Here is a 23,009-nt window from a genome sequence, read left to right as displayed (position 1 = left end):
CTCCAAAACCATCTCCCAGTGAAACCACCAGCGATCGGATTCAGTTCTCCCCCATTTTCAGGAAAAAATTGCCCCCAGCCATCAGTGCCAGAGACACTCCGGGCCGGAACCAAGCATCTGGTGCCCCTTCCCCGGCCCGGAGATGGGTGAGCGGGGCCTGGCCACGCTCCGGACCGGCGGAGGGGCCTCGGGGCCGAGCCGGTGGCGGTGGGGCCTGGCCTGAGGTACCCACCTGCCGCCATTTTGAGGGCACCGCACATCGCTCCCAGGGGGAGGGGACCACCTTGCCACCTGCCCCCTCAGCTCCCAACATCTTTCTCGCTGCGGGGATCACCTCCAGCCACGCTCCGGAGGTGGGGGCGTAGCAGATCCCCAGGGCTGCCGCCCCACGACACACCACCCCCCCTCGGTTTTTGCGGTGCGCTGCCCCTTTAAGCCACCCGGGAAGGAGGAACAGGGCGGGGCGAGGCCACTGCGCCTGCGCGGCGAGACGGCGGGCGGGGAAGAGCGCGCGCGCGGATTGGGCGGCGCGCGCCTCTCGCGGCTCCTCCTCCTCCCCCTCCCACCGCGGGGAGGAGGGGGCGCTGGAGGAGAGTGGGTCACGTGACTCCGGCGGCGGCGGCTCCCGGCGCGGTGGACGCTGGAGGCCAAGATGGCGGCGGAGCTGGTAGAGGCGAAAGTGAGTGAGCCGTACCGCCGTGCCCCCACCCCGCCGGCGGGGCCTTGGGCCGGGCCGGGTAGGGCCGGGCGGCTCCCGGTGGGGGCACCGCGGGCGGGCGGCACGGTCTGGGCTCGGGCTCCGGCGGTGAGAACTGGAGGGGGCGGCGCCCCGGGTCCGCCCCCCCCCCTCCCCCCCCACCCCACCCCCCTTTTACCTCAGGGGCTGCCCCGCCCCGGCCTCCGGGCCCGGTCGCAGCCCCCGCCGGACCCCGGGCCTGGCCCGGCCCGGTTCGCAGCCCCGGGGAGCCGCCCGCCCCTGGGCCTGCTGCCGGGCCTCCCCCGCAGTTAATTCTCGGTGATTAATTAGTGCAGGTGGCTTCCCCCTGCCGCCCGGCGGAGCTCCTTTCCCCGTCGAGCCCCGGGCCTGTCGTGCCCGCCCGGCCCCTCCGCGGCCTGCCCTGGGCTCCTTGGCCGGGCCAGGGCCGCGGCCGGCGGGGCGCGGAGCGGAGCGGAGCTGTCCAGCCGGGCCCGGCGGGCGGAGGGCTCGGGAGCCATCGCAGCGGGGCCCCGGTCCGGCTTTGCCCTTCTCACCGTGGCTGGGGGGGGATGGCGGTGGGACAGGCGCTGGTCGGTGTTGGGGCAGAGCCCCTGGTTGTCCGTGGTGGGGAGGCTGGGGCGGCCTCTGAGGCGGTGGGGTGAGGTGAAATGTCTTCACAGCAGCTGTGCCTGAAGTTGCGTTGTGCTTCCCAGGTGTCTTGTGCACCCCATCGGCGGGGGAAAGGGCAGGCCCCCGCTCTGCTGTGGGATTCTCCTTTTCCCTCCGGGTGTCTGTTCACTGGTACCTCTCTGGGAGCTGCGACTTCTCCGCATCCTGCTGCTGGTGCAGAGGACTGACTGGCAGCAGCTGAACGGGCTTCACCCATCGGCAGTGTGGGGAAGCTGGTGCTGAGGGTGGTACTGAGCAACGCCAACAGATGGAGAGTGTTTAGCGCCTGCAGGATCAGCTCATCAGTAAGGATGGTGGTTAGATGGTTGCAAAAATAAGATTTGGAGAGGCTTGTTTTAGGAGGCACTGCTCTCTCCCTGCTCTTGGGGCCTTCTGTGTGTTGGACTCCGGAGGAAGAGATGTGCTTCCAAGGCATCGTGGTTGCCCCCATAGCGGGTGTTTGATGGGCTCCTTGCCGCTTGCATGCAAGGCTTCTTCAGGGGGAGGAATAGACTTTAGCGTTAACAATTTCAGTAGTTAATGTGATCTCTCTACCACTCACGCTATCATGCAGATCTGAGCCTCAGTGACAGGTTTTCTTTGTTTGAAGCTTGTTCTACTTTTACGGCTCAAATCTGGGCATCCTTCTGGATCTTAAATCCTTCTAAATGTAAACTACAGAAGCTCAAACTCCGCTTTACACACTGACAGTCCCAAGTGACCAGTGGTGTAGGAGCAGTGAGTGCAGGAATACTTCTCTGCAGTGCTCCTGTGACTTCCCTGATACCACACCGTTGAAGTATTTATACTGCTTTGATGTATTTATCTTTGCAAATATGCTCTTTATCCTTCAAGTGCCTCAGAGAGGACAATACGCTCTCCATTTTGGAGAAAACTAAGACACGGAAACTAGGTTTCTCCAGGATCACGCAGGTGGTATCTAGCAAAGCAGCAACACGAATCCAGATCTCTTGAATCCTGACTTTCTGGCAATTAATCATCCTTTTTCTCTTCTTTAAAGTTATCTGCCTTTTTTCCTCTCATCAAAGGTATTTTGGGACACATTATGACTGCCAAAAATTTTAACAACAGCCAGTGATGTTTGTGTAGCATCTTTTGGGCTTCCAGATTAAATGACAGATTTCATGAAAAAGGAGAAAATAAAATGGCATTTTCTCTGTAGTCTAATTCCCACACATGCAAAAGCAGCTGTTAAATGGTTCTGGAGTCAGTAGTAGCTTTCTTAATTTGAAATAAAAAAATAAATCCATAGCTGTTTTATTCCAGAAAATTTCAAGACTACTGTTAACTTCCACAGAAATCTGACCTATATGCTTTTTTTAAAAAAACTAAATTAGTATTTAGTCCACAAACAACAGTGGAGTATAGGCTGGGGAAAAGAGACCTGCTGGGTCTCTGCTTCTGGGTTTTCTGTTTGTTTTTTTTTTTGTTTTGTTTTGTTTTGTTTTGTTTTTTACTGTGGGATAGCTGGGGTTTCTTCTTGAATTCCAGTGTTTTCCACAAGCCAGGAAGGATATCGAGTGAATACATGTGGGTACCTGTCAAGTATATTTTCAGGGCAGCTTGAATTTTCAAAAACATGTACTTGATAAGCTTGTCTTGCACATTCATAATGCAGCTTTTTTGTAAGAGAGAAGTGAAACATCAATCTCGCCAGCCTCTAGCAGTAGTTTTAACAGAAATAATTTCTAGTTCTTAGTCTGATGGAAAGCTGCCGTATCGTGTAGCATGGTCTTTGAATCTGCTGACAATTACAGGCCTTCTGAGCTTCCACAGCAGCACAAGAGTGAATTTTTGAAGATGGAGATAGTTTTTTTTTTTACTGCTTATCAAAACACCGAAATCGATAATACCAGTGCAACCGCAAAAGCAGCTACTGGCAGTGATCATTGGGGAGTGCTTGGCAAAGCACCTCAATAGAGTTTGGAGGCTTATTCTCATGGGAACATATTGCTGTCTTTAATAGTCTTTTACTATTTTTCCCTGGTCTAAAAGACATGATATTTTTTTTAAAGGTCCCGTGTATGTAGGAAGGATTCTGGAGGGTTTTTTTTCCCATACAGATAATATACAGGTGTGCTGAAATACAATACAAAAGGATTGGTGGCCCTAGTTCACTTAAATGTCATCTGCCTTCCAGTTCACACTCATTTTTTCCTTTGCCTCACGCTAATAAAGTTCTAGATGAAGTTTTTAATGTAGCTCTCTTACCCAGAGATGCCTGGGAAGTCTGGATGCTTGGAGGCTCTGTGCTAAAGGAGTTCATGTGCTCTTTCATGTGTGGGGCCTGCTGGTTGAGTTGTTTTCCTTTGTGGTCACTCTTGCTTCCAGTTGAACTGTCTCGAGGATGATTAGCATTTATCACAAATGATTTTTGAGTGATTTGATGATTATTGTGTTGCTTCTGTAATTTTGTGATATTTCAATTGATGGTCTCCTCTGTATTTGCTTTGCTCAAACAAGTACCTAAGAATTGGGATGGTAATCAAAGGAATAACAGCTGATTTGAACGGTGGGGTTGGTATGTGTCTTATAAGAGATTTTTTAGTATTCCAGTTATAGAGTACAGTGCAAACTGACACTTTGCCTTTTTATAACTGTAAGAACGTTTTTAATTTTTTATCCCCTAGAACATGGTGATGAGTTTCCGAGTCTCAGATCTTCAGATGTTGCTGGGTTTTGTTGGCAGGAGTAAAAGTGGACTTAAACATGAACTAGTCACCAGAGCACTGCAATTGGTCCAATTTGACTGCAGCCCTGAAGTTTTCAAGAAAATTAAGGAGCTCTATGAGACTCGCTACGCCAAGAAGAGCTCTGAAGTAGCACCGCCTCAGCCGCAGCAGCACCGGTCTCCTGAGGCACTCTCCATACATTCATCGTACGACCGCGGGAGCACCGTTGCTCGGACTTCTATCTCCACTACTAATATTGACTATCCTGCGCTCTATGGGAAATACCTTAACGGACTGGGAAGGTTGCCACCCAAAGTTGCGAAGCCTGAAGTTCGGCTGGTGAAACTTCCCTTCTATACGACCCTGGATGAACTGTTGAAGCCAACGGAATTAGGTGAGTTTTCAGTATGCCGATGCGTTCATGATGGACTCAGTCTGGGAGGGAAAAGTGAAACAGGTTTAAGTGTCAAAAAGATGACAGTGTTTTCAAGGATCTGTAAAGTCGTGTGACAGAGGAGAGACTGAGTAATACAGTGGTGGATGCCTTCCGCTCTCCCCTCATAACTTAGAGTTTAGAGAAGAATATTTATATCTTTGTTCCTTTCCTTGCCTTAGAACAGGAATGTGGTCACTTTGAGCTGTAATTTGAAAGCCCGTCTTGTTTGGCTGTAGCTTTCATATCCTTCATTGGAAATGCTGCCGTGTTGCACGTTGCAGTGTTTTGCTGTGAATCATAATCTGTCTTCCAGCTCCATAATTTGGTGATATATTGATGAAAATCTTTCTGTGTTGGTGTCGCACCTGTGCATAGCAAGTACGCTGGCATTTTCTACATCAGTACTGTTTTGCAGTGCCGAAAATACCTGACCTAAAGCCTTCTATGGATGAAAGAGGGTGGTACACACATCAAACAGTATTTCTGACTTTTTTGTTGTTGTTTTTTGGGTTTTTTTTTGCTTGTCACAGTTACGGTTATTTGTGTGTGATGCTATCTATTTTGAGGGGCAACTAGGAAAACTGGAAGAAGTGTTTTTTCCCCACACTGGGGCTAGGAGTCTGATTATTTTAAAGCTGAGAAACAGAGTATTGTCACGGATGTTAAATATAATGTTCTTGTAGTGAAGACAGTTTATGTAGAGGAGAAGTATCATTGCAGTCTGCTGAGCCTCAGTGTCTCATAAAGTCAATGGGGTTATATCAGGCTTCGCTGCTGAACAAACCTAGAACTCGGGAAGCTGGGCTGTCTTTGAAAAAGAGGTTTGATGTGGATTGGAGGGGAAAAAAGATAGATGAAGACGTGATTGTGCCAAAAAAAAAAGGACTAATTCGTCAGATGTTATGTAATTTTCGTCTTCATTTGGAGACATTAAATATTTTAATGCTGTGATCATTAAAACAGTCAAGGGGTGACTGCCAGTGTAAAGCTAAAATATTTTTAAATATTGTTTGGGGAATCGTTGAGTTCAGTCTTAAATGTGGGGTGGCATTTGTTAGTCAGGAATGCAAATGTAGTCTTTTGAAGGAAAACAAATTTTCAAGAGATGGAAACATCCAGAGGGAGGAGAAGACCCTGGATATACTTTGATTAATGGATTTTGTTAAAAGTTGACATTAAATTTTCTACAATCAGATCAGAACCGAGGTCTCATTAAATTTAGTATCTCATCTCTGTTAGCTGACACCTCCCTCGGGTCAGCTTGTTCCCTAAAGCATATTTGACTAATTTTTCCTTTTGATGAGTGTTTTCTGCTTAACAGCAGGGGATTGGGGGTGAGTAGTTGGGTATGAACAGATGTTCAGTCTTCGTGGTCCCAGTCAGCTGTGCAGAACCTAACAACATCTTCTAGGCACTTGTTTTATTTCCCCAACCTGGTGACCTGCAACTATAATTCCTTCTGTTTATGTCAATGTGAATAAAGGAGCATTTGTTTCTCTGTAAAACTGGGGTTATTTCAGCACTGCACGGATATCAGCTGCTCCCCATTGCTACCTGGAACAGCTGAGTGCTGGAATAACTTCTGACGTTAGAAGTTATGCTCGTATGAGGCTCTGCTTAATGTGGAAGGATGAGAAAACAAAGCACTCTGAGGAGAACTGAGTGTTTTTCCATATGGAAGCTGCACCAGTTCACTCTTTGTTGCCCGGATTTCTCATTCCGTGTTTGGCCCAAGCATAAGCTCCTTGTCAACCTCAGAAACTCATAACATGGGAGTACCTGAAAGAGATTTAAGATCTCAGATCCATTTAGAAGCACTTGGCTGCTGTTGTAGTACCCCTTTTCCCGAGGCTCCAGAAGAGCTGTTGTAAGCATTATAGCCATAGTGGGAGTAGAGGAAGCTTAATTTAAATGTTCTGGACTTCGGTTGGAAGCATCTTTTTAATGAAAAACCTCTCTTGCCTCTTTGGATGATTGCCTTGAGGTCAAAGGTGAGGTGGGTGATGCCTAATTTGGTCTCTAGGCAAGCAGATTCCCTGAAGAACTATCAAATTACTGTTAGACTTGTAGTCAAAGGTGTCTTCAGCTAAAAGCAGGTAGATTAGTACCATTGAGGACCAGGTAATATGTCGTATTTGGTAACTGCACACACAGTTTCAGTCAATTTAAGTATTGAGTTGAGCATCTGAGTTATCTACGTGAAAACAGCTTCTGCCACAGCTTTCTGGTTTGGTCTAAGGATGTCAACATGAAAGAATTTCTAATTTACTGAAATTGCTGCAATTCTCTTGGGTAGATAAGGCTTAAAATTAAGATTGATCAGATACCTTTTTAGAGGGAATGAATACTAATATCTTTCCTGCATTGTATTTTAAGTAGCTAACAAGCCGGGTATTTACGCGAGCTCTGTGGTTTCTGAGCACCTTGCTGATAAGTGTACTTATCCTCTGGCACCTTTTTGGGTAAAAGCAGTGCGAATATAATTTTTGACGGTAATGATGTGCTGTAAGGAATTCTGAATTATTTTTGTTGTTGTTGTTCTGAATGTTAGCTGTGACAGCCTGTACGTGCTGTAGATACTGAGGCTCCTGGTCTTCTCCTTGGAGACGGGCCAAAGGAGGTCTTGTGGTGCAGCTGTGGGAGCAGAAGGCCGCGTAGGCTGGGAGGTCCTGACACTATCAATGTAAACAGGATTTGTTTGGCTTTGTCCTTTTGATAATACCTGCCTTGCAGTGGTGGCATTGCTCTTCTGTTGTGTGGGAGTAGTAAAGCTGCTGCTCCAGTCCCCTCCTCTGAAGCCGGACGCCACTCGCTGTAAACAGGGCCACCGATTTTGTGGCAAAGGCAACTGCCTTCCCCTGACTGCAGAGCAAACGCCGCTGCATTGGGCGATCTCCAAAGAATCCCGGAAAAAGCACGTGCTCAAACTGTTGCTATATCCACTTAAACAAACTGTGGTGTGCATTAAAATGAGGGCTTCCACCACTTACAAAAATAAAAGATGTCCTACAGTCAACTCACCCTGTCTCCCCAGACCCTCGTGTGCACAAAATGACCTTCAGTCTAGTCAGAGTAGTTCCAATAGCTAAGGAGGGACAAAACCCACCTATATATTGTATTGTGCCCTGAGATGGGCCGTTGTGGAGATGTAGGGAAGTGAATGAGGACTCGCAATGAGCTCCTCAGCCCTACGGAAGCCTCTTGCCAGCAGTTCATCTCGGCTGATTTGCCTTTGAGACCTCCAGCCACGGTGATGACAATATGATCTCTTTCCTGGGTGTATATAATGCCTTTAGCGAGTTTGACCAAAAAGTATAATAGTGAGGAATGTTATGTTTTTTAAAAAACAAAACAAAACAAACGAAACAGCCCTTGTCGCAGTAAAGCCCTAAAACCCTGAAATCAATGTAGTCCTTATTTTGCATGGCATGGTCTATCCTGCCAGATCGAGAAAAGCAGAACTTCTCAAAATGGGAATCCACTGCAGTCACATTTGGGCTAAATTCTTGAATATGGTATGCCAAGTCCTTTTGGGTTTTGGAAGTTTTATGTCTTGACTCATTCTGAGGATTGCTGATGAAGCTCAGTCTTAAATATTTATTTCCTGCTATTGTCAACTGTTAAAATAAATTGATCCCAGCAGCAGTTTTACAAGTCAAGGAGGTGAGTTGTGTGCTGAGGCATCTGTCCTGGAGAAAGGATGAAACTCAGTTATCTTAAAATATTTAGCTTTTCAAAACTGTATTTTTTTTTTTCTGGCTGCTCAGCAAAGAAATGAATAGCTGATTAGTACCCTAAAAGCGTATCTCCTGGAGTTTGGGCTTATTTTCCAGCATCAAGATTTTGAGGGAGAATTGGGGCTTTACACAGGTCTGTCGTGGAGAGGTTTTTATTCCAGTCTTTTGGGGAATGTTCTCTTGCCCTTTTCTCCAAAGCATCCAGTTCTGATTGCTGTTGGCAACAAGGTATGCATGGACACGTCCTCGTCCTGAGTCCGTGTCTTTTGATTTTTGTTTTCCCTTCAGGTCTTTTTTTTGCCCAGGTAACACTGGAGTGCTTTGTGTGACTCTCCAGCAGCTTTCTGTGAGCACAGTTTAGAAGCACCCCTCGATTCTTGCCTGGAGAAGGGTCTTTCACAGCAAGGAATAAAGAAAATGGGGAGCGTGTGCTGCTGCTGCTCGTTTCTCTTACTTCACGTACAAAGAGGAGAGTTGTTAACCAAGTAGCTTTTTTTGTAAAAGAAGGATGAGCTGATATAAGTGCAAAATAAAACATGAACAACTTCTCGGTTTTTCTAATCACGCTTGCTTTGTCTTCCTGTAGGTCAACAATCAGGAGGGCGGAGTGTCTATAGACAGTTATTTAAGCAATAATATTAAAATGACTTGTTGTCATACTTATCGTTCATTCATCACTTTCTAAAAATAACAGTCCTTATTAAATGCTTTACTTCTCGATGGTTGTTTTGGTCAAGAGACATTTGGATGGAAACTGAAGTTAAATTAAAAGTCCATAAAGATCCCTTAATTTTTATTATTATTTTTTTTTTCTGAAAGCCCTTTTTGCATTTTAAAGCTGAATTACCAAAAGGAAGCATCCGTAGTCAGTGAATCAGATTGTCACCATGTCTTCCAAGATCTCAGAGCCGCTGAGGTTTTATCCTTCCTTCATCTCATCTTGCTCATAGTCAGTAAAGCAGACTTTTCTACTTCTCAGATTCTGGTATCTTGGCTTTGAATAAACTAGCAATTGAAGTGCTGCAAAGAAAAAAATCCAATTCTTGCTAAAAAGAAAAAATAAAAGCTGTTCTATCACTTCCTGTTCTTTTTATTTATCCTGTGACTTTCACCAGCTCAGGGCCTTGACTTCAGTTGGAAATATGGACTGACAATAAAATTTAACGTGTTTGAATTTAATAAAAGGAACTAAGCGGAAGTCGTAACATAAGTTTTCCACATCTCAAGCTTAATTTTAGCCATGTTAAATGCATTTGATCTTAAAATTGTGAATGGATAAAAGGCCAATTAATGCTGGGTTCTCAGTTAAGTGTTTCTGAAAGTGAAGTGCTGTAACACCCTGCCTATAAATGCACCCTCAAGGTCATGTGTTTGTAAGTCATGTTTTGTCTCTTACAGCTGTTTTTTGTGATGCTTTTTTTATTGTCTGAGCTGATTTTTGTTGTTGTTTCCTTTCTTTTCCAAAATCAGTCTGATAGGTCCGGTGTTTTCATGCTTTCATGTCATACGTAGATCTCTTCTTATGCTTCTTTGCGTTTTAGTGTCCACACTGTGACACCACTTACGGTTTGTTCTTGTATGAACACATGATTGTTGGCTCATTGATTATTTGAGGGGGGGGGGAAATATTTAAAAAAAAAAAAAAAAAAAAAAGGCAGGTCCAAATCCACTGTGTACCATTAGCGTGCTAACTAGCAAAACAGGCAGGCAATAAATGAGCAAAGCTGTAATCAACGGTAGATTTACCAAAATGCATGATGATTGGAGTTCTCATGTAGCTGTATGAGAGAAAACAAGACTTAGAAGTAAACACAGTTCAGAACATTAAAAAAATCACCTTGTGCTTAGCAATGTAAGAAGAGCTAGTTATTATCAGTTTGATGTACAGTCTTTTTTTTTTTTCCCCTCTTCAGTTCCACAGAGTAATGAGAAGCTTCAGGAAAGTCCGTGCATTTTTGCGTTAACACCAAGACAAGTGGAGTTGATCAGAAATTCCAAGTACGTCTCATTGTGTATTAACAGTTCAAGAAAATGTAGCTGTAGAATTCCTCTGTGTTCTTTCTCTGTGGAAGCTTTTGTTCTCTGCAAGGAAACACAGTTTGTTTGAGGACATTAGCAGACAGGCTACTTCTCATGTAAAGCAAATAGCTTTGGGGGAGGTGGGAGGTACAATTTTACCCATCTAAGTCCCTAAATTTCACTTCTGCTCCTCTAATCTTCCCTTTGAATAGTACATTTGGGCAGGAAAAGCCGTATGAAATTGTTGATGACCTAAATTCTCTGTTGAGCTTGTGTTGTGAATATTTGCAGGTTTTTCTTTGCATCAAAAGTTCAAAAGCTATACATGTAACACTGTTTGCATCTGAAAGAAAGCTTCCTTGCTGTAAAGGATACTATAGTAACTGCATACGAAAACATCTTGCACTGATTAGGATTTACCCTGACCTCTGTCGTGATGCAACTTTTGATTCAAACAATGAAACGCTTAAGAGATGTCAGTGCAGGCAGTAAGGCTTCCTCTTTTGCTGACCTTGGTCCTTGCTGCCATGAAAGGACAATGATGCAGAAGAGGTCCTCCAAAACTAAGCGTAAACCCCTTAAATATTTACAGTAAAATCACACTGTTATTGTGGAGTCGGAGAAAGATGATGTTTCTTGAATATTCAGTGCTTGATTACTATTGTGACCCCAGCAGGTCAACAGAAGCAGTGCAAGGGAAGCTGTTTGAAGATTTTAACAAAAAGGAAATTATATACCGTGGAAGACTTTAAGGCTTTAAGACTACACGTGTTGTAGCTGATTCTTGACGCTCTTTTCTCCGTATATTCAGATTTCTAAGAAAAATTTCACTCTCAGTAACACAAATATTTCATAGCAGGGGTTTCAGTGAGAGTCTAGAATGATCACTCAGTGCAGGTCCATCTTCCACTGATTGTGGGTCAAGATGTGTTCCCCCAGATCGAAAAGTGCCACATCAGCTCCTGTCTATCAGCTGAACTGAGGTTCCACCCCTTCTACCCCCAAAATCAAAACATTTTTACTAAAACACTGAATTGCAACGTGAAACACTTTAAGAGGCAAATCCAGACCAATTCTGAGGTCTTGCCCAATGCCTTGTGTCCTGTGCAGAAATTAGAGTATGTTTTGCACCTGCGCATAAAGACTTACTAAAATACCCTTGTTCTGTGATATGTTGCTTTCCTGATGCCAGTTGAAATCTTGTTATGAATAGCACTGCTGAAGTTGGTGATATTAACAGTTGTTCTGCTGGTGCCGTAGTACTTGGTTCCTTGGCTTGCATGAACAGCTTTAGCTGAATAATTGAACAAAGAGAGTCTTGAAAGAACACTGTCAGGTAGACCTGACCTTAAAACCTAGTTTTTGTAAATGCTTACTAATGAGCAAAAGGATGCCAGGCAAGTTGGTATCTTTCACCCAACACCTTTACAGATTTGAAAACCTAGAGAAAGGCTGTAGGGTGGTGCATTAGAGAAAAAAAATAAAAATCACAAGATCACTGGTATTTGCAGGGGGAACTGTACAATTTAAAATTCTGTAAATTAATTTTTTTAAAGGTCTGTTTAAAAAAAAAAAAAAAAGAACAAGCACCCACACAACAAAAACAAAACGAACAACAATAAAAGCGCTAAAACTCTTGACTCTGGTAAAAGTGACAGCTGATTTTGGTTGTTCTGGGGTTTGTGGTAGTGGTGGTGTTTTGGTTTTGTTTTTCTATTTTTTCATAATTAATCTGACATTTGTGTTTCTGCTTTAATTTACTAGGGAGTTGCAACCCGGTGTGAAATCAGTTCAGGTTGTGCTAAGGTATGTCTGAGCATGGGGTTGACAACATCAGGTGCAGAAGAGGGGAGGAGGGAACGCACTACCAAAATATATAAACTTTCAACGTGGTTTTCATAGCTGCAATGATAACTTACAGTAAATTGTTTGTTCACATGCCTAACGCAAGCGTCTTAACCTCTACTTTCAAACCTCTTCCTACACATACCGCTTGAGTTATTGCTGCAGTAGAAAGCAGCGTGTCAGATTTTGCTGCCCAGGTATCAAGCCTGCATCCCATCTGGGAGGGTTGGGTGGAATTGGCTCTGCTTTGGCCAGATGAGGGAGCATGGGTTGGTGTGGTGATGGTTGGCTGCTGGAAGCTCTTGATGCGCAGAGAGCTTTGAAGGTGCAAACAGCGTAGGGATATTGAGATATGTGTCGTTTCTTTACAGAATCTGTTACACAGACACTAGTTCTCCTCAGGAGGATCAGTACCCTCCGAACATTGCAGTGAAAGTGAATCATAATTACTGCTCGGTGCCGGTAAGTCAGCTCAGCCAAGAGGTGTGACATTGCAACTTTGGGAGGTCTTGTGTAATTTAGAAGGAAATTGTTTTCCTGATGAATGCAGATAAGAAGCCAGAGTATAAAAGTGTACTGCTTAGTTTAAAGCTAATTTTCTAATGGATTAGCTGTGTTGTTAATAAACTGTTCTTCCAAAAAGACTTGATCCTTTTTACTTTGTGCTTGGTGTGACTGTTCACCCCCCTTCTGTTCACCTCCCTTCTACCCCCCTCCTTGAAAACTGTGGGTGAGTAGAATGTAGTGAAGCTGATGAATAGATGTACCTGCATCTTCAGTAAAAAAATAAAAGTATATATTTAATCTTTCTCCCTTAGGGCTACTATCCATCAAACAAACCTGGAGTGGAACCTAAAAGGCCCTGTCGTCCCATCAACCTCACCCATTTTATGTACTTGTCTGCAGCGACCAATCGCATCACCGTTACCTGGGGGAATTACGGGAAGGTACGTGCCAAAGGAAAACGCACACAACTGCGCAAACAAGCGCAGAAGAGCAGCTTTGCTCATTCCTTCCCTTCCTTCTCTCACCAGAGCTATTCCGTGGGGCTGTACTTAGTGAGGCAGATGACCTCAGGAGAGCTGCTGCAGAGGTTGAAAACCATTGGGGTCAAACATCCAGAACTCTGCAAAGCACTTGGTGAGTATGTCCGCTTGTGAGGTGGCGCGGGGAGGTCCGCTGTGTGCTTGTCAGCCTGCAGCATTCCTAATAGTCAGGCTGCTGGAAATGCGCTTGGGAACAGCTGCCAAGTTTTATGCAGTTTCTTTCCTCCAGTTGTATAAAAACACTTTTTATTTGAACAGACTTGCTAAGCTGTATGTCAGTCGTGTGGAATTGCCCCAAACCTGTGTGCAAGTGCAGCGCTTCTGCAGCGTGTGTTTCTCGTGGCTCTGCAGAAGCTCTGAATCACTTTAGTTGGATTTAGGATTTGTCCCCAGGTCGTATCGTGGTGAGTGCCGCTGAGGGCCAATGTCGTTCTGACGCAAATGGCTTCATGCCTTCAACTGAGTAATTATGAGCTGATGAACATTACCACAGCACCTCGGCCTTGACCCGCACTATTTCCAAAGGAGATTTCTGGAGCAAGGGATCCTGGTGAAAATGTCCTGCTGCTCCAGCCCCCCCGTGAATCCTAGGGGCTGGCAGTGGGATTTCACCACCACCACTTTCATATGCGTTGAGAGCTTCAGAGAAGACATGATCCCGAGAGATGCTTATCCTAGACCACTCAGGTAAATCATCATGGTATGAGGCAAATGCAAAACATTATTGAAAATGAGGGGAAATTACCTTTCCAAGGTAGAATGTTACTTGCAGCTCATGAGAGTCTGGAGGATTTCTAGTTACTAGTATTACTGGAGTGAGCGTTCTTACTATTTAGTTCTGCATGGGAGAGCTAACACCATGGATCATGACGGTCTTTAAAACATAATATTCAGATCATGGACAACTCTTACCAAGTATAAGAGACAAATGGTAGTTCATAAGGTAGATGATGATTTCAGGCACATCCAGTCTTCAGATGCCTCATGCACATTGTGGGACACGCTCCTGCCTCAGCCAAACTTTTGGTCTTCATCTTAAGTGCAGCATTTCTGCAGCAGATGCCGAACACTTCTATAGCTGTGTGTCACACCGAATAGTGTCTATGGCAGTCTTGATCTCTGACAGCCAGCGCTTACCTATTGACATAAGAAATGAAAATTCCCATTTGTTAAACATCCACCATTCTCTGAAGCCCAAGGCACTGGCAGTGCTCCCCTTTTTGCTGTTCACCAGAACCTTAAATGAGTTGAGCAGAGGCTGGCTTTTGAGTTGTCCTAAACTGCAGAGGAGCCTCTCGTTCTTCTCGGACTCTTTACGCTTCTAAAACCTGACTCAGCAGTACATGCTGTTCCCTTTAAAGCAAGCAGGATGGCCTCTCGATCCGAGAGTGGCAGGCAGAGGTTCCTGTAGTGGTTTGGGCAGTTCTGAAAGCAGCTTCCTTGCGTTTTCCACTAAGTAACAAGTGTGTGCCTCCAGTTCTACTCAGTTAGATAACTAACAGCTTTGGCTGGACTTTCGGGGCAGAGATGAGTTGCATTTGGTGACTTTAAATTTAACCAAATAGGAACGTTGTCTTGTTTCGGTTCCTTTGGCCTGTTACTGCTTGGAAGTTGTTTGGACATTTGAAACTGGCAAGCACAAGCAGCTTGTAAACTTTGCTTTTATAGCTCTTGTCTGTTCTGCAAATGATTCTGTGTCATTTTCCTTGCAATATCCCTCAGTACTCACTAAAGCAAGCCTTTGATTTCGGTTGCATCTTGGGGCTGACTCATCTTCCTTTGCATATGCTTCTGTTGACTTTAGTATAGGAACATTGTCTGAAAACAGAGATGCTTACATACATGGCTGTGGGTCCAAAAGCCATCTTAAGACAGCTTGATTCTACTCAGGAGGTCCTAGAAAAATGCCCATTTCTCCTTCCCATGAATCATAGTAATTGATGCACAGAGAATGCTCTTACAAAGAACTTTTAGGAAAAATTAAGCTTGGATGAAAAGTCTCCTAATGTGGAAAAAAAACAACACCAACAACAATCTCGTGGGAATTTCACATCTGAGAAGTCACTCTCTAATTAGAGCTGTGTGTTGCAAAACTGCATGTAGCCTCATTGTCTGGAGACATCTTGTTATGATCTGAAAAGGTCAAAATAAATGGTTGACTTGCTCTGAAGAAAAATGGTGATGGAAGTGTCAAAGGCCTTTTCAGATGGCAATGTTAGCAGCAGCTACTCTTTAGGAGCTGTGTAGTAGTTTAAAGCTAATTTTCTATGTTGATTCCGCACCTTGATGCGGGACCTGCATGTGTGGGACCTGCATATCTGCTGCTCTTTTTGATTCGCCTGCGGTTCCTCTGGGTTTTCCTTTCAGGATGCAGCAGCGGGGGCAGGATTCTCTACCTCCTTTCCTAACGTCTGATTCTTTCCAAGTATATGCTGGATCGCTACTTGTGACTGTTTTTGCATGGCTGCCTTGCTCTTTGAGCTGTCTGCCCCAGTACCTCTGGGTCTGGTTGTGGTTCCTGTGAAACAGTCTGCTGGAATAAATGAGCTGGCCAGCATATAAGCTGAAGAGTTACAGCCCAGTAGTGCTAAGAGGAGGCTTGTTTATTTGATGGGGCAATGGTAGGATGTGGTTTCCTGTTAATTTGACGGTATCCCATGTTTGTTCACTTCTGGGAGGACTTTCTCTGAATTTCAAGGGGCAGGGGGAGGCAGTTAACCCTGTCCTATTGCCACTGATCTCAGAAGGGAATGAAATCCATTGTGTTTATGTTAACGACCACATAAGCCTAAACTGACTTCTTTCAAGAAGTCTTGCCATGTGCTAGAGCTCTATCCGTCCACTCTTTCCCTCCCTGCGGGAAGTCCAGGTATGTGGGTGTCTCTGTCCCCTCCGAAGGGGGACAAAGTTACTCCCAGTTGGCTGCCTTGGTATAACATTAACACAAAAAAGCTGGTCAGCAGTGCGATTTCCTCTGTGTACCCCAGCTGCCCAGCCTGTCATTTGTAAAGAAGAGGTGGAAGAGTCACTAAGAGCACGACCAGTGTAGCTAGCAGATAGCGTGCAGCTGATTGCCCTCATCCCAATACCTAAGTCCACTGAGTCTCCTTCATTTGCTCTGCCTGGATGAGAGGCTGCATGTGCTGTTTGGCTGGGAGACTTGGGTCGTTGGGAAGGGGGATCTGGAAGAAAATGTGGGCTTCCTCAGCCAATAAATACTCCACCTGCCCTGCAAACCATGAACTGCCTCCTCATGCACAAGGTTTTTGGCTAGCCAAGCAGCATCTCTAGTGAGCTCTGCAGGCTGTGCAAGTCTGGCCCAATACAGCAGCTTTGTGCCTCCCGTGTCCTCTGTCTCTGACTGGCAGAGGTTGTCATCTGTGGGGACAATGAGTCATACGCAGCCAAGGGCTGTTGGTGAGCTGCTTGACCTGTGCCTACATGTTGTTTCCAAGGTTTAAGTTTGCATCTGTTAAATCTTGTGCTCTCTGCTCTTACTGCAGTAAAAGAGAAGCTACGCTTGGATCCAGACAGTGAAATTGCCACTACAGGTGTTCGTGTCTCTCTTATCTGTCCGGTAAGTTTTTGCAATACGTTTTAGTCTGTTTTTGTCAAGAAACCCTATGCTGCTGTCAGACCAGCTTTGCAAGCTAACAAACCTTTTTGCTTAGGAGGAGAACTGTCTGGTGATCGCTTGGGTGGGTTTTATCGCTGATCTTCTGCTCTTTGGTTCAACAGCTAGTGAAGATGCGGCTGTCTGTCCCGTGCCGGGCGGAGACCTGTGCACATCTGCAGTGCTTTGATGCAGTCTTCTACCTACAGATGAATGAGAAAAAGCCCACATGGATGTGCCCTGTGTGTGACAAACCAGCGCCCTACGACCAGCTAATAATTGATGGGTGAGTATATGCACTTCTCTGTCCTCAGCTCCTTTCTTTTCTCTGCTGGGTGCGACACCTTGTCTTTTGGTCTGTGCATCTGATTGAAATTCACCTTGAAACAAAGTTGGAAACTTATTCTGCTGGTGCATAACATTCTGACTTAGTTGTCTTGGTGTGTTGGAGCAAGGCTTGACTGTTTGTCTGCTGTTCTTAATTTTTGGATTACACTAAAGTGTTTTGAGAATCAAGCATTTACTGCCTCGCTCTTTTCATCAGGCTGATGAACCCGCACAACTAGCTACCTTGGTTGACCGGTATCATGCTGCATGGAATAAACCACTTTATAAGCACCTTATAAGGTGATTTTTGATAGGAAACATCTTCCTGTTTTCTTGTTGGTGTGAGGTCCACTTCAGCTCACAAGCAATTCTTGGCATGCTGTAAATGTGATTGGGGGATCTTCTCTGCCAGCTATTAAACCGAATGTCATGCAACATATAGCCCCTGAGACAGAGGTACAAATGCAGTATTTGGAAAGATTTTTTTATACAGTCTGTGTGACTCTTCCAGTACAATTTCTATGGCCGTTGTGAATATCTTGGTGTCAGGGATGGGAAGGATGCCTCAGTAGGAACTATTTCTGTGTTTTGCATGCCTATAGGGGAAAAAAGCAGGGGCTTCAGATCCACTGGAGGAACAGGATTAAAATGATTTGGAAACACTGTCCAGGCTGGAGGTTTTGTGGATCTACCCAGGCCTCCTGGGCCTCCTGCTGTGGTTCCTCTGGGGGCACCCGGTGGTGGTTGATCCCTGCTAGCAGGCTGAGCCTGTGCAGCAGGACCTTGGGGTGCTCAGGGGGCCCCGTGGGCTCCCTGATGGGGGTCATCAGCCCCCGTGGTGTGAGAGGGGACACCAGTGCACTTGTCAGGCAAATGGAGTGCGCTGAGAGGGAACTGGCTTTTAATACAGCACTTTTAGAGAGAGTTTGTGAAGGGCAGACCATGAAGTTTTGCCCCAGCTATGCATTTGGGTCTGGCTGCCATCCTGGGGCTGCTGCATGCCCTGGAGCGGGCCAGAAGGACAGAGTCACGCCAGCATCCTCATCCTCAGCGTTCCCAGCGAGGCAGCCACTGTCTCTTCCACGTGAGGGATGTTCTCTTTCTGCTCTCTCATTTTGAATGTGGCGTGGTTGGAGTAGTGCTGTAAAAGCACAGGGAGGAATTAAAGCAAAGTAAATTCCAAACAGCGTTTGGAAAAGGGTGAGGCAAGAAATGCATGCCCCGAGCCCTGCCAAGAGTTCTCTGGCCATGAATTGGGGAAAGGTTGCTTTAGATGTGGCACTCAACTTGTCGTCTGGTTTTCAGTCCATATGGGAATGGTGTTTCCCACATATCTGGTCTGGACTTAGTTTGCTCTGTCTTTTTACCAAAGAGCAGAGCAGAGGGCTCACCATAAGCTGGGAGAGCTGGAGTGCTGCAGTTCAGAGGTGGAGGTGATGCTTGTATGTCTGAGTGAGGTTTGATACGGGAAAGCTTAAAAATGCAGCTATGTGCCAAGAGAATTACTCTAAAAACCAGGAGAGCTCCCTCTCCTTGTTGCAGACCTGGTGGACGGAGTCCTGTGTGGAAACTGCAGAACGAGCTAGGCTGACAGCGGGGACAACCTGAGGCAAGCCAGAGAGCTGGCCACGATGCTTGTCAGCTCCATAAGTATGGATTCCAGAGGCTGTCTCTAGAGAAGAGAGTAATAAATTGCCTGGCTTTTTTCCAGGAGTAAAGGAAGGAACGAGTGAATTAATGCAAACAGTAATCTCCACCCACACCCCAGAAGAAGCTTTGTTGCCTCAAAACACAAGGAGTCTGTTTTATGGGCTGGGACCACTGACATCCGTAGTAGTGCTAGCCAAGCCGAGAGCAACCTTGAGGACTGGTGGAGCAAGATGCATGGTTCTCGGCTTCTGGAAAATGATCTCCACCCTCATGGCTTTGTATAATTGGCCTCTAATGCAGATTCCCTCAAAAGTAGGGAGAGCTTAGAGAGAAATTGTTCAGGTGCATCCAGCTCCTGCAGCACACAAGGCAGTGAAGTGAGCAGACGAGTCTCAGCCTGGGTGGTATATTCCCAGGGCCAGGCTGATAATATTCTGAGCATTGCTGCGTTTGTAGGTACTGATTTGATCCAGAGTTGTGGCTTTTGAGACAGTCTGAAGCAGCCTAGGCGCAGATAACCTGTTTGCTTTGTCCTCTGGCCAACACCAACAGGAAAATCCAGTTCCTTTGAGATCTCTAACAAGGCTGCTGAGACTGAAGGGGAAGGTACGAGGGGTTGGATCGTGGAACCTCCACAGGTCAGCAATGCACGTGTCTCTCCTGGACGAGGAGCAGGGGGAGGTCTTCACTGGTTTTCTGCTCAACAGATTTCTTTGTCCCTGCTCTGCAGTGCTTGAGACTGGGTTTCAGCGCCAATTCTGTTGGATGAAGGTAGTCTTCAGACCTCCCTAATGTAAGCTGGAGGGAACCTGGCAGTCACAGCTGGATGTTGTTAGTCAAAAAAGGGGTGTAGGCTCCTGAGGAGGGAGTTGGTTGGTCGAGTCTAAGATCCTCTGGGCCTTGTCAGCTTTTTTGGAATTGCAGCCTTGGTGGTTGCTCTGCTGGATGACAGGACCATCTGTGGAAATGCATTTTCTACGTGAGCAGGGAGAAAGCAGAAACTTTCTCCCGCTAGTGTGCTACAAATAGTTTTCTTGAGTTTATAAGATTTTGCTATTGGCTCTCCTTTATACTCAAGGGAAATCCTCAAGTCCAGAAGTGAATAAAGCCTTCCAGAACAGCGGCTCCAATAGTGTGTCCGAGTAAACATCCCAGACAAATGATGGGACATCGCAGAGTAAAGCAAGTACTCAGTTTCTGTGGTACAATGAGCCAGAGTAAGGGCCTTGTTCTGGCTAGTGTCTCTGCAACAAGAGACTGCTGACATTGAGGTATCTACACTGGGTGCATTTTCAGTGGGTTTTTTTATGTTGCAGGAGGCCACATATATTGTTTTGGTGTCTGTTGTGGAGCCTTTGGGAAATAAAAATAGGAAGGACGTGAAGTGCTGCTTGTTGGATTGCTTATTTCCTCGTGTCATAGAGTATTTTGTCTTTGGCTAATGCCTTGGTGTGAATGTACCTGCACCAACCCTGACATAGCTCTGGATGGGGCACCAGAGGTCTGTCTGGAAGTGGTACCACAGACTTGGGAAACCGGGTGAAGAGGCAAGACTGTCTTCTAATTGCACGTAATTAAAATGTTAGTTTATGGTTTAGGTACGTTGTCAGAAAGGACGGGGATGGTTTGCGCTGTCAGAGCCTGTACTTGTTTTATGGGAAATAAAGCAAACCCTTCACTGCAAGGGCTGTCTGTTTGGCAGCCTGCTAACCCCAGATTTCTTTTAAATTTAGGGCTCTTTAAGGTGAAGATCCAGGCTGATGGCCCATCACTAAATGCATTCTGCTGATTGCTTCGAGCTTAATAGACGGCATCTTTTCTTCTGTCCAGGCTCCTGTCAAAGATCCTGACAGAATGCGAAGATGCGGATGAAATAGAGTACCTGGTGGATGGCTCCTGGTGTCCCATCAGAGCTGAGAAAGAGCGGAGCTGCAGCCCTCAGTGTCCAATATTAGTTCTAGGTGAGTATCTCTGGGGCTAAAGACTTCAGATTACTGTAGGAAATGTGCACAAATTGCAAAACTAAGTTCCGCAACCGGCTTGGGAAAAGCTTGTGTGATGCCTTAAGGTGAGTTTGGCTCTCCGAGAGCGTCCTCTGGATAGCTTGTTCCTTTTCAGCCTCTCCAGAAATCAATGGCATTGCCAGGGTGCATCGCATCCCTGCAGAGGAGGGTCCGGCCCCAATGGGGTTTACTCAGCAGAGCTGGGTTGTTGCCAGAATGACATTGAACAAGTTTGTCAGTAGATGCACCTCTGCGATGACCCCTGAAATGTCATCAGCAAAACCAGCCCAGAACAGCACTGTACGCTTTTTGTGGGGAAAAGAGGATTTTGACCAGAAGAGCTGTCTGTTGGGCAGCCAGCGCGAGGCCAGGTCCTCTAGCAGTGGTGATGTCTACTGACAGGGTTGGCAGCATAGTTGTGTAGCTTCTTGCTTTGGCTGAGCCGGTTCCTCATTCTTGGGCAGATGCCGTTGGGCACTGTGGCAAGTCCTGACCCTGGAGAGAGCATCAGGTTTGTAGCATCAATCGCAGAATGGTGGTGGTTGGTAGGGCCCTCTGGAGCTCCCCCAGTCCACCCCCTGCCAGAGCAGGGGCACCTACAGCAGTGGCACAGGACAGTGTCCAGGTAGGGTTTGAATCTCTCCAGAGAAGGAAACCACTGCCTCTCTGGGCAGCCTCTTCCAGTGCTCTGCCACCCTCACAGCAAAGAAGTTTTTCCTCATGCTCAGACAGAATTTCCCATGTTTCAGTTTGTGCCCGTCGCACCTTGTCCTGTCACCGGGCACCACTGCAGAGTCTGGCCCCGTCCTCTTGCCACCCGCCCTGTAGATATTGATCAGCGTTGATGAGATCCCCTCTCAGCCTTCTCTTCTCCGGCTGAACAGCCCCGGGGCTCTCAGCCTTTCCTCAGCAGAGAGGTGCTCCAGTCCCTGAGCATCTCCGTACCCTCCGCTGGACCCTCTCCAGCAGTTCCCTGTCTGTCTTGAACTGGGGAGGCCCGAACTGGCCACAGTGCTCCAGATGTGGCCTCCCCAGGGCAGAGCAGAGGGGGAGGATGACCTCCTTCCACCTGCTGGCCACGCTCTGCTTGATGCAGCCCAGGAGACCATTGGCCTTCTTGGCCACAAGGGCACATTGCTGGCTCGTGGGCAACTTGTTGTCCCCCAGTACTCTCCCAGGTCCCTCTCTCAGAGCTGCTCTCCAGCAGGTCAGCCCCCAACCTGTACCAGTGCATGGGGTTATTCCTCCCCGGGTGCAGGACCCTACACTGGCCCTCATTGAACTTCATTAGGTTCCTTTCCAGCCTGTCCAGGTCTCGCTGGATGGCAGCACAGGCTTCTGGTGTGTCACCCACTCCTCCCAGTGTTGTGTCACCAGCAAACTTGCTGAGGGTACCGCTCTGTCCCTCAGCCAGGTCACTGATGAATTGGTTGGGTTTTTAGGTGGCTGCTTGAATGGTGTTTGTTTCATGCACCCCTCTGCCACATACCGCATGGCCACAGCAGACTGGGAGTGTCGGAGCATCCCCCAAACCGGGCGTGAAGTGTCATAACGAATCCTCTCTTCCTCCACCTCTTTCAGGTTCTTCAGATGTGAACGGGCTGTTGCCCACTCCGAACGGCAACGGTGAGAACGGCAAAGCCACTGCTGACGTTGTGGATTTAACACTGGACAGCTCGTCATCGGAGGAAGAGGAGGAGGAAGATGAGGAAGAAGATGATGATGATGAGGGACCCCAACCAAAACGACGCTGCTCTTACGAGAAGGGTTTAGTTTCTGCCTGCTGACTGCGGAAGCAGCTCTGAATCTCAGAATGGACAGACTTGAATACTCTGGTGCTTATAAAACTGGAGGAGGGGGAGAATGTCCTCTCCCACCTCATCTCCCTCCCTCCCTCATCTCCTTTGACTTTCCTATTCCGAATTAACCATTAAAACGAGAGAAAAAGAAAGAAAGAAAAAAAAAAAGACAAAAAAAAAAAAAAACAAAAACAAAACACAAACGAAAAACAAACCATTGAGCTGCTTCTTGGTTGGAAAACGACCCCACTCAAAGCCTGACCCTGAACTGGAGTCTGAAGTTAAGGAAAGTGTCTTAAGCCAGGCAGTCGGAACCCGCAGCTCGCTGCTCTCTGCTGCCCTTCGCCGGCACGGTTTGAATCGGTGGCGTTCACCTGCGCATCTACAGGACATCCAACTCCCGTGCATCTCCAAAGCTGTGTGCATTTTTATTGTCTTGTTAAATAACCATTCCTTAATTAATCTAAAGGTTTTT

At 46.5% G+C, this 23,009-nt stretch overlaps 1 protein-coding gene across 2 annotated transcripts; it reads left to right on the top strand.

Annotated features, from left to right (window-relative positions):
- Positions 1 to 646: 646 nt before the first annotated feature.
- On the top strand, positions 647 to 22,999 carry PIAS4 (protein inhibitor of activated STAT 4). 2 transcript variants are annotated; one of them, XM_082495542.1, is made up of 11 exons: positions 647 to 679; positions 4,018 to 4,453; positions 10,146 to 10,230; positions 12,016 to 12,057; positions 12,468 to 12,558; positions 12,915 to 13,043; positions 13,131 to 13,236; positions 16,646 to 16,719; positions 16,881 to 17,041; positions 20,563 to 20,693; positions 22,317 to 22,999. In XM_082495542.1, exons 1-11 carry the CDS (start codon positions 653 to 655, stop codon positions 22,520 to 22,522), a joined length of 1,488 nt encoding a protein of 495 aa, XP_082351668.1. In that variant the 5' UTR covers positions 647 to 652; the 3' UTR covers positions 22,523 to 22,999. The 2 variants fall into 2 exon arrangements, with proteins under 2 accessions (XP_082351668.1, XP_082351667.1); XM_082495541.1 differs by lacking the exon at positions 647 to 679 and adding an exon at positions 1,600 to 1,671.
- The last annotated feature ends 10 nt before the right edge of the window (positions 23,000 to 23,009 follow it).

This window comes from Vanellus vanellus, assembly GCF_965231255.1.
Source record: "Vanellus vanellus genome assembly, chromosome: 25".
Classification (NCBI taxonomy): domain Eukaryota; kingdom Metazoa; phylum Chordata; class Aves; order Charadriiformes; family Charadriidae; genus Vanellus; species Vanellus vanellus.
This window is presented reverse-complemented; position numbering and strand designations above follow the sequence as displayed.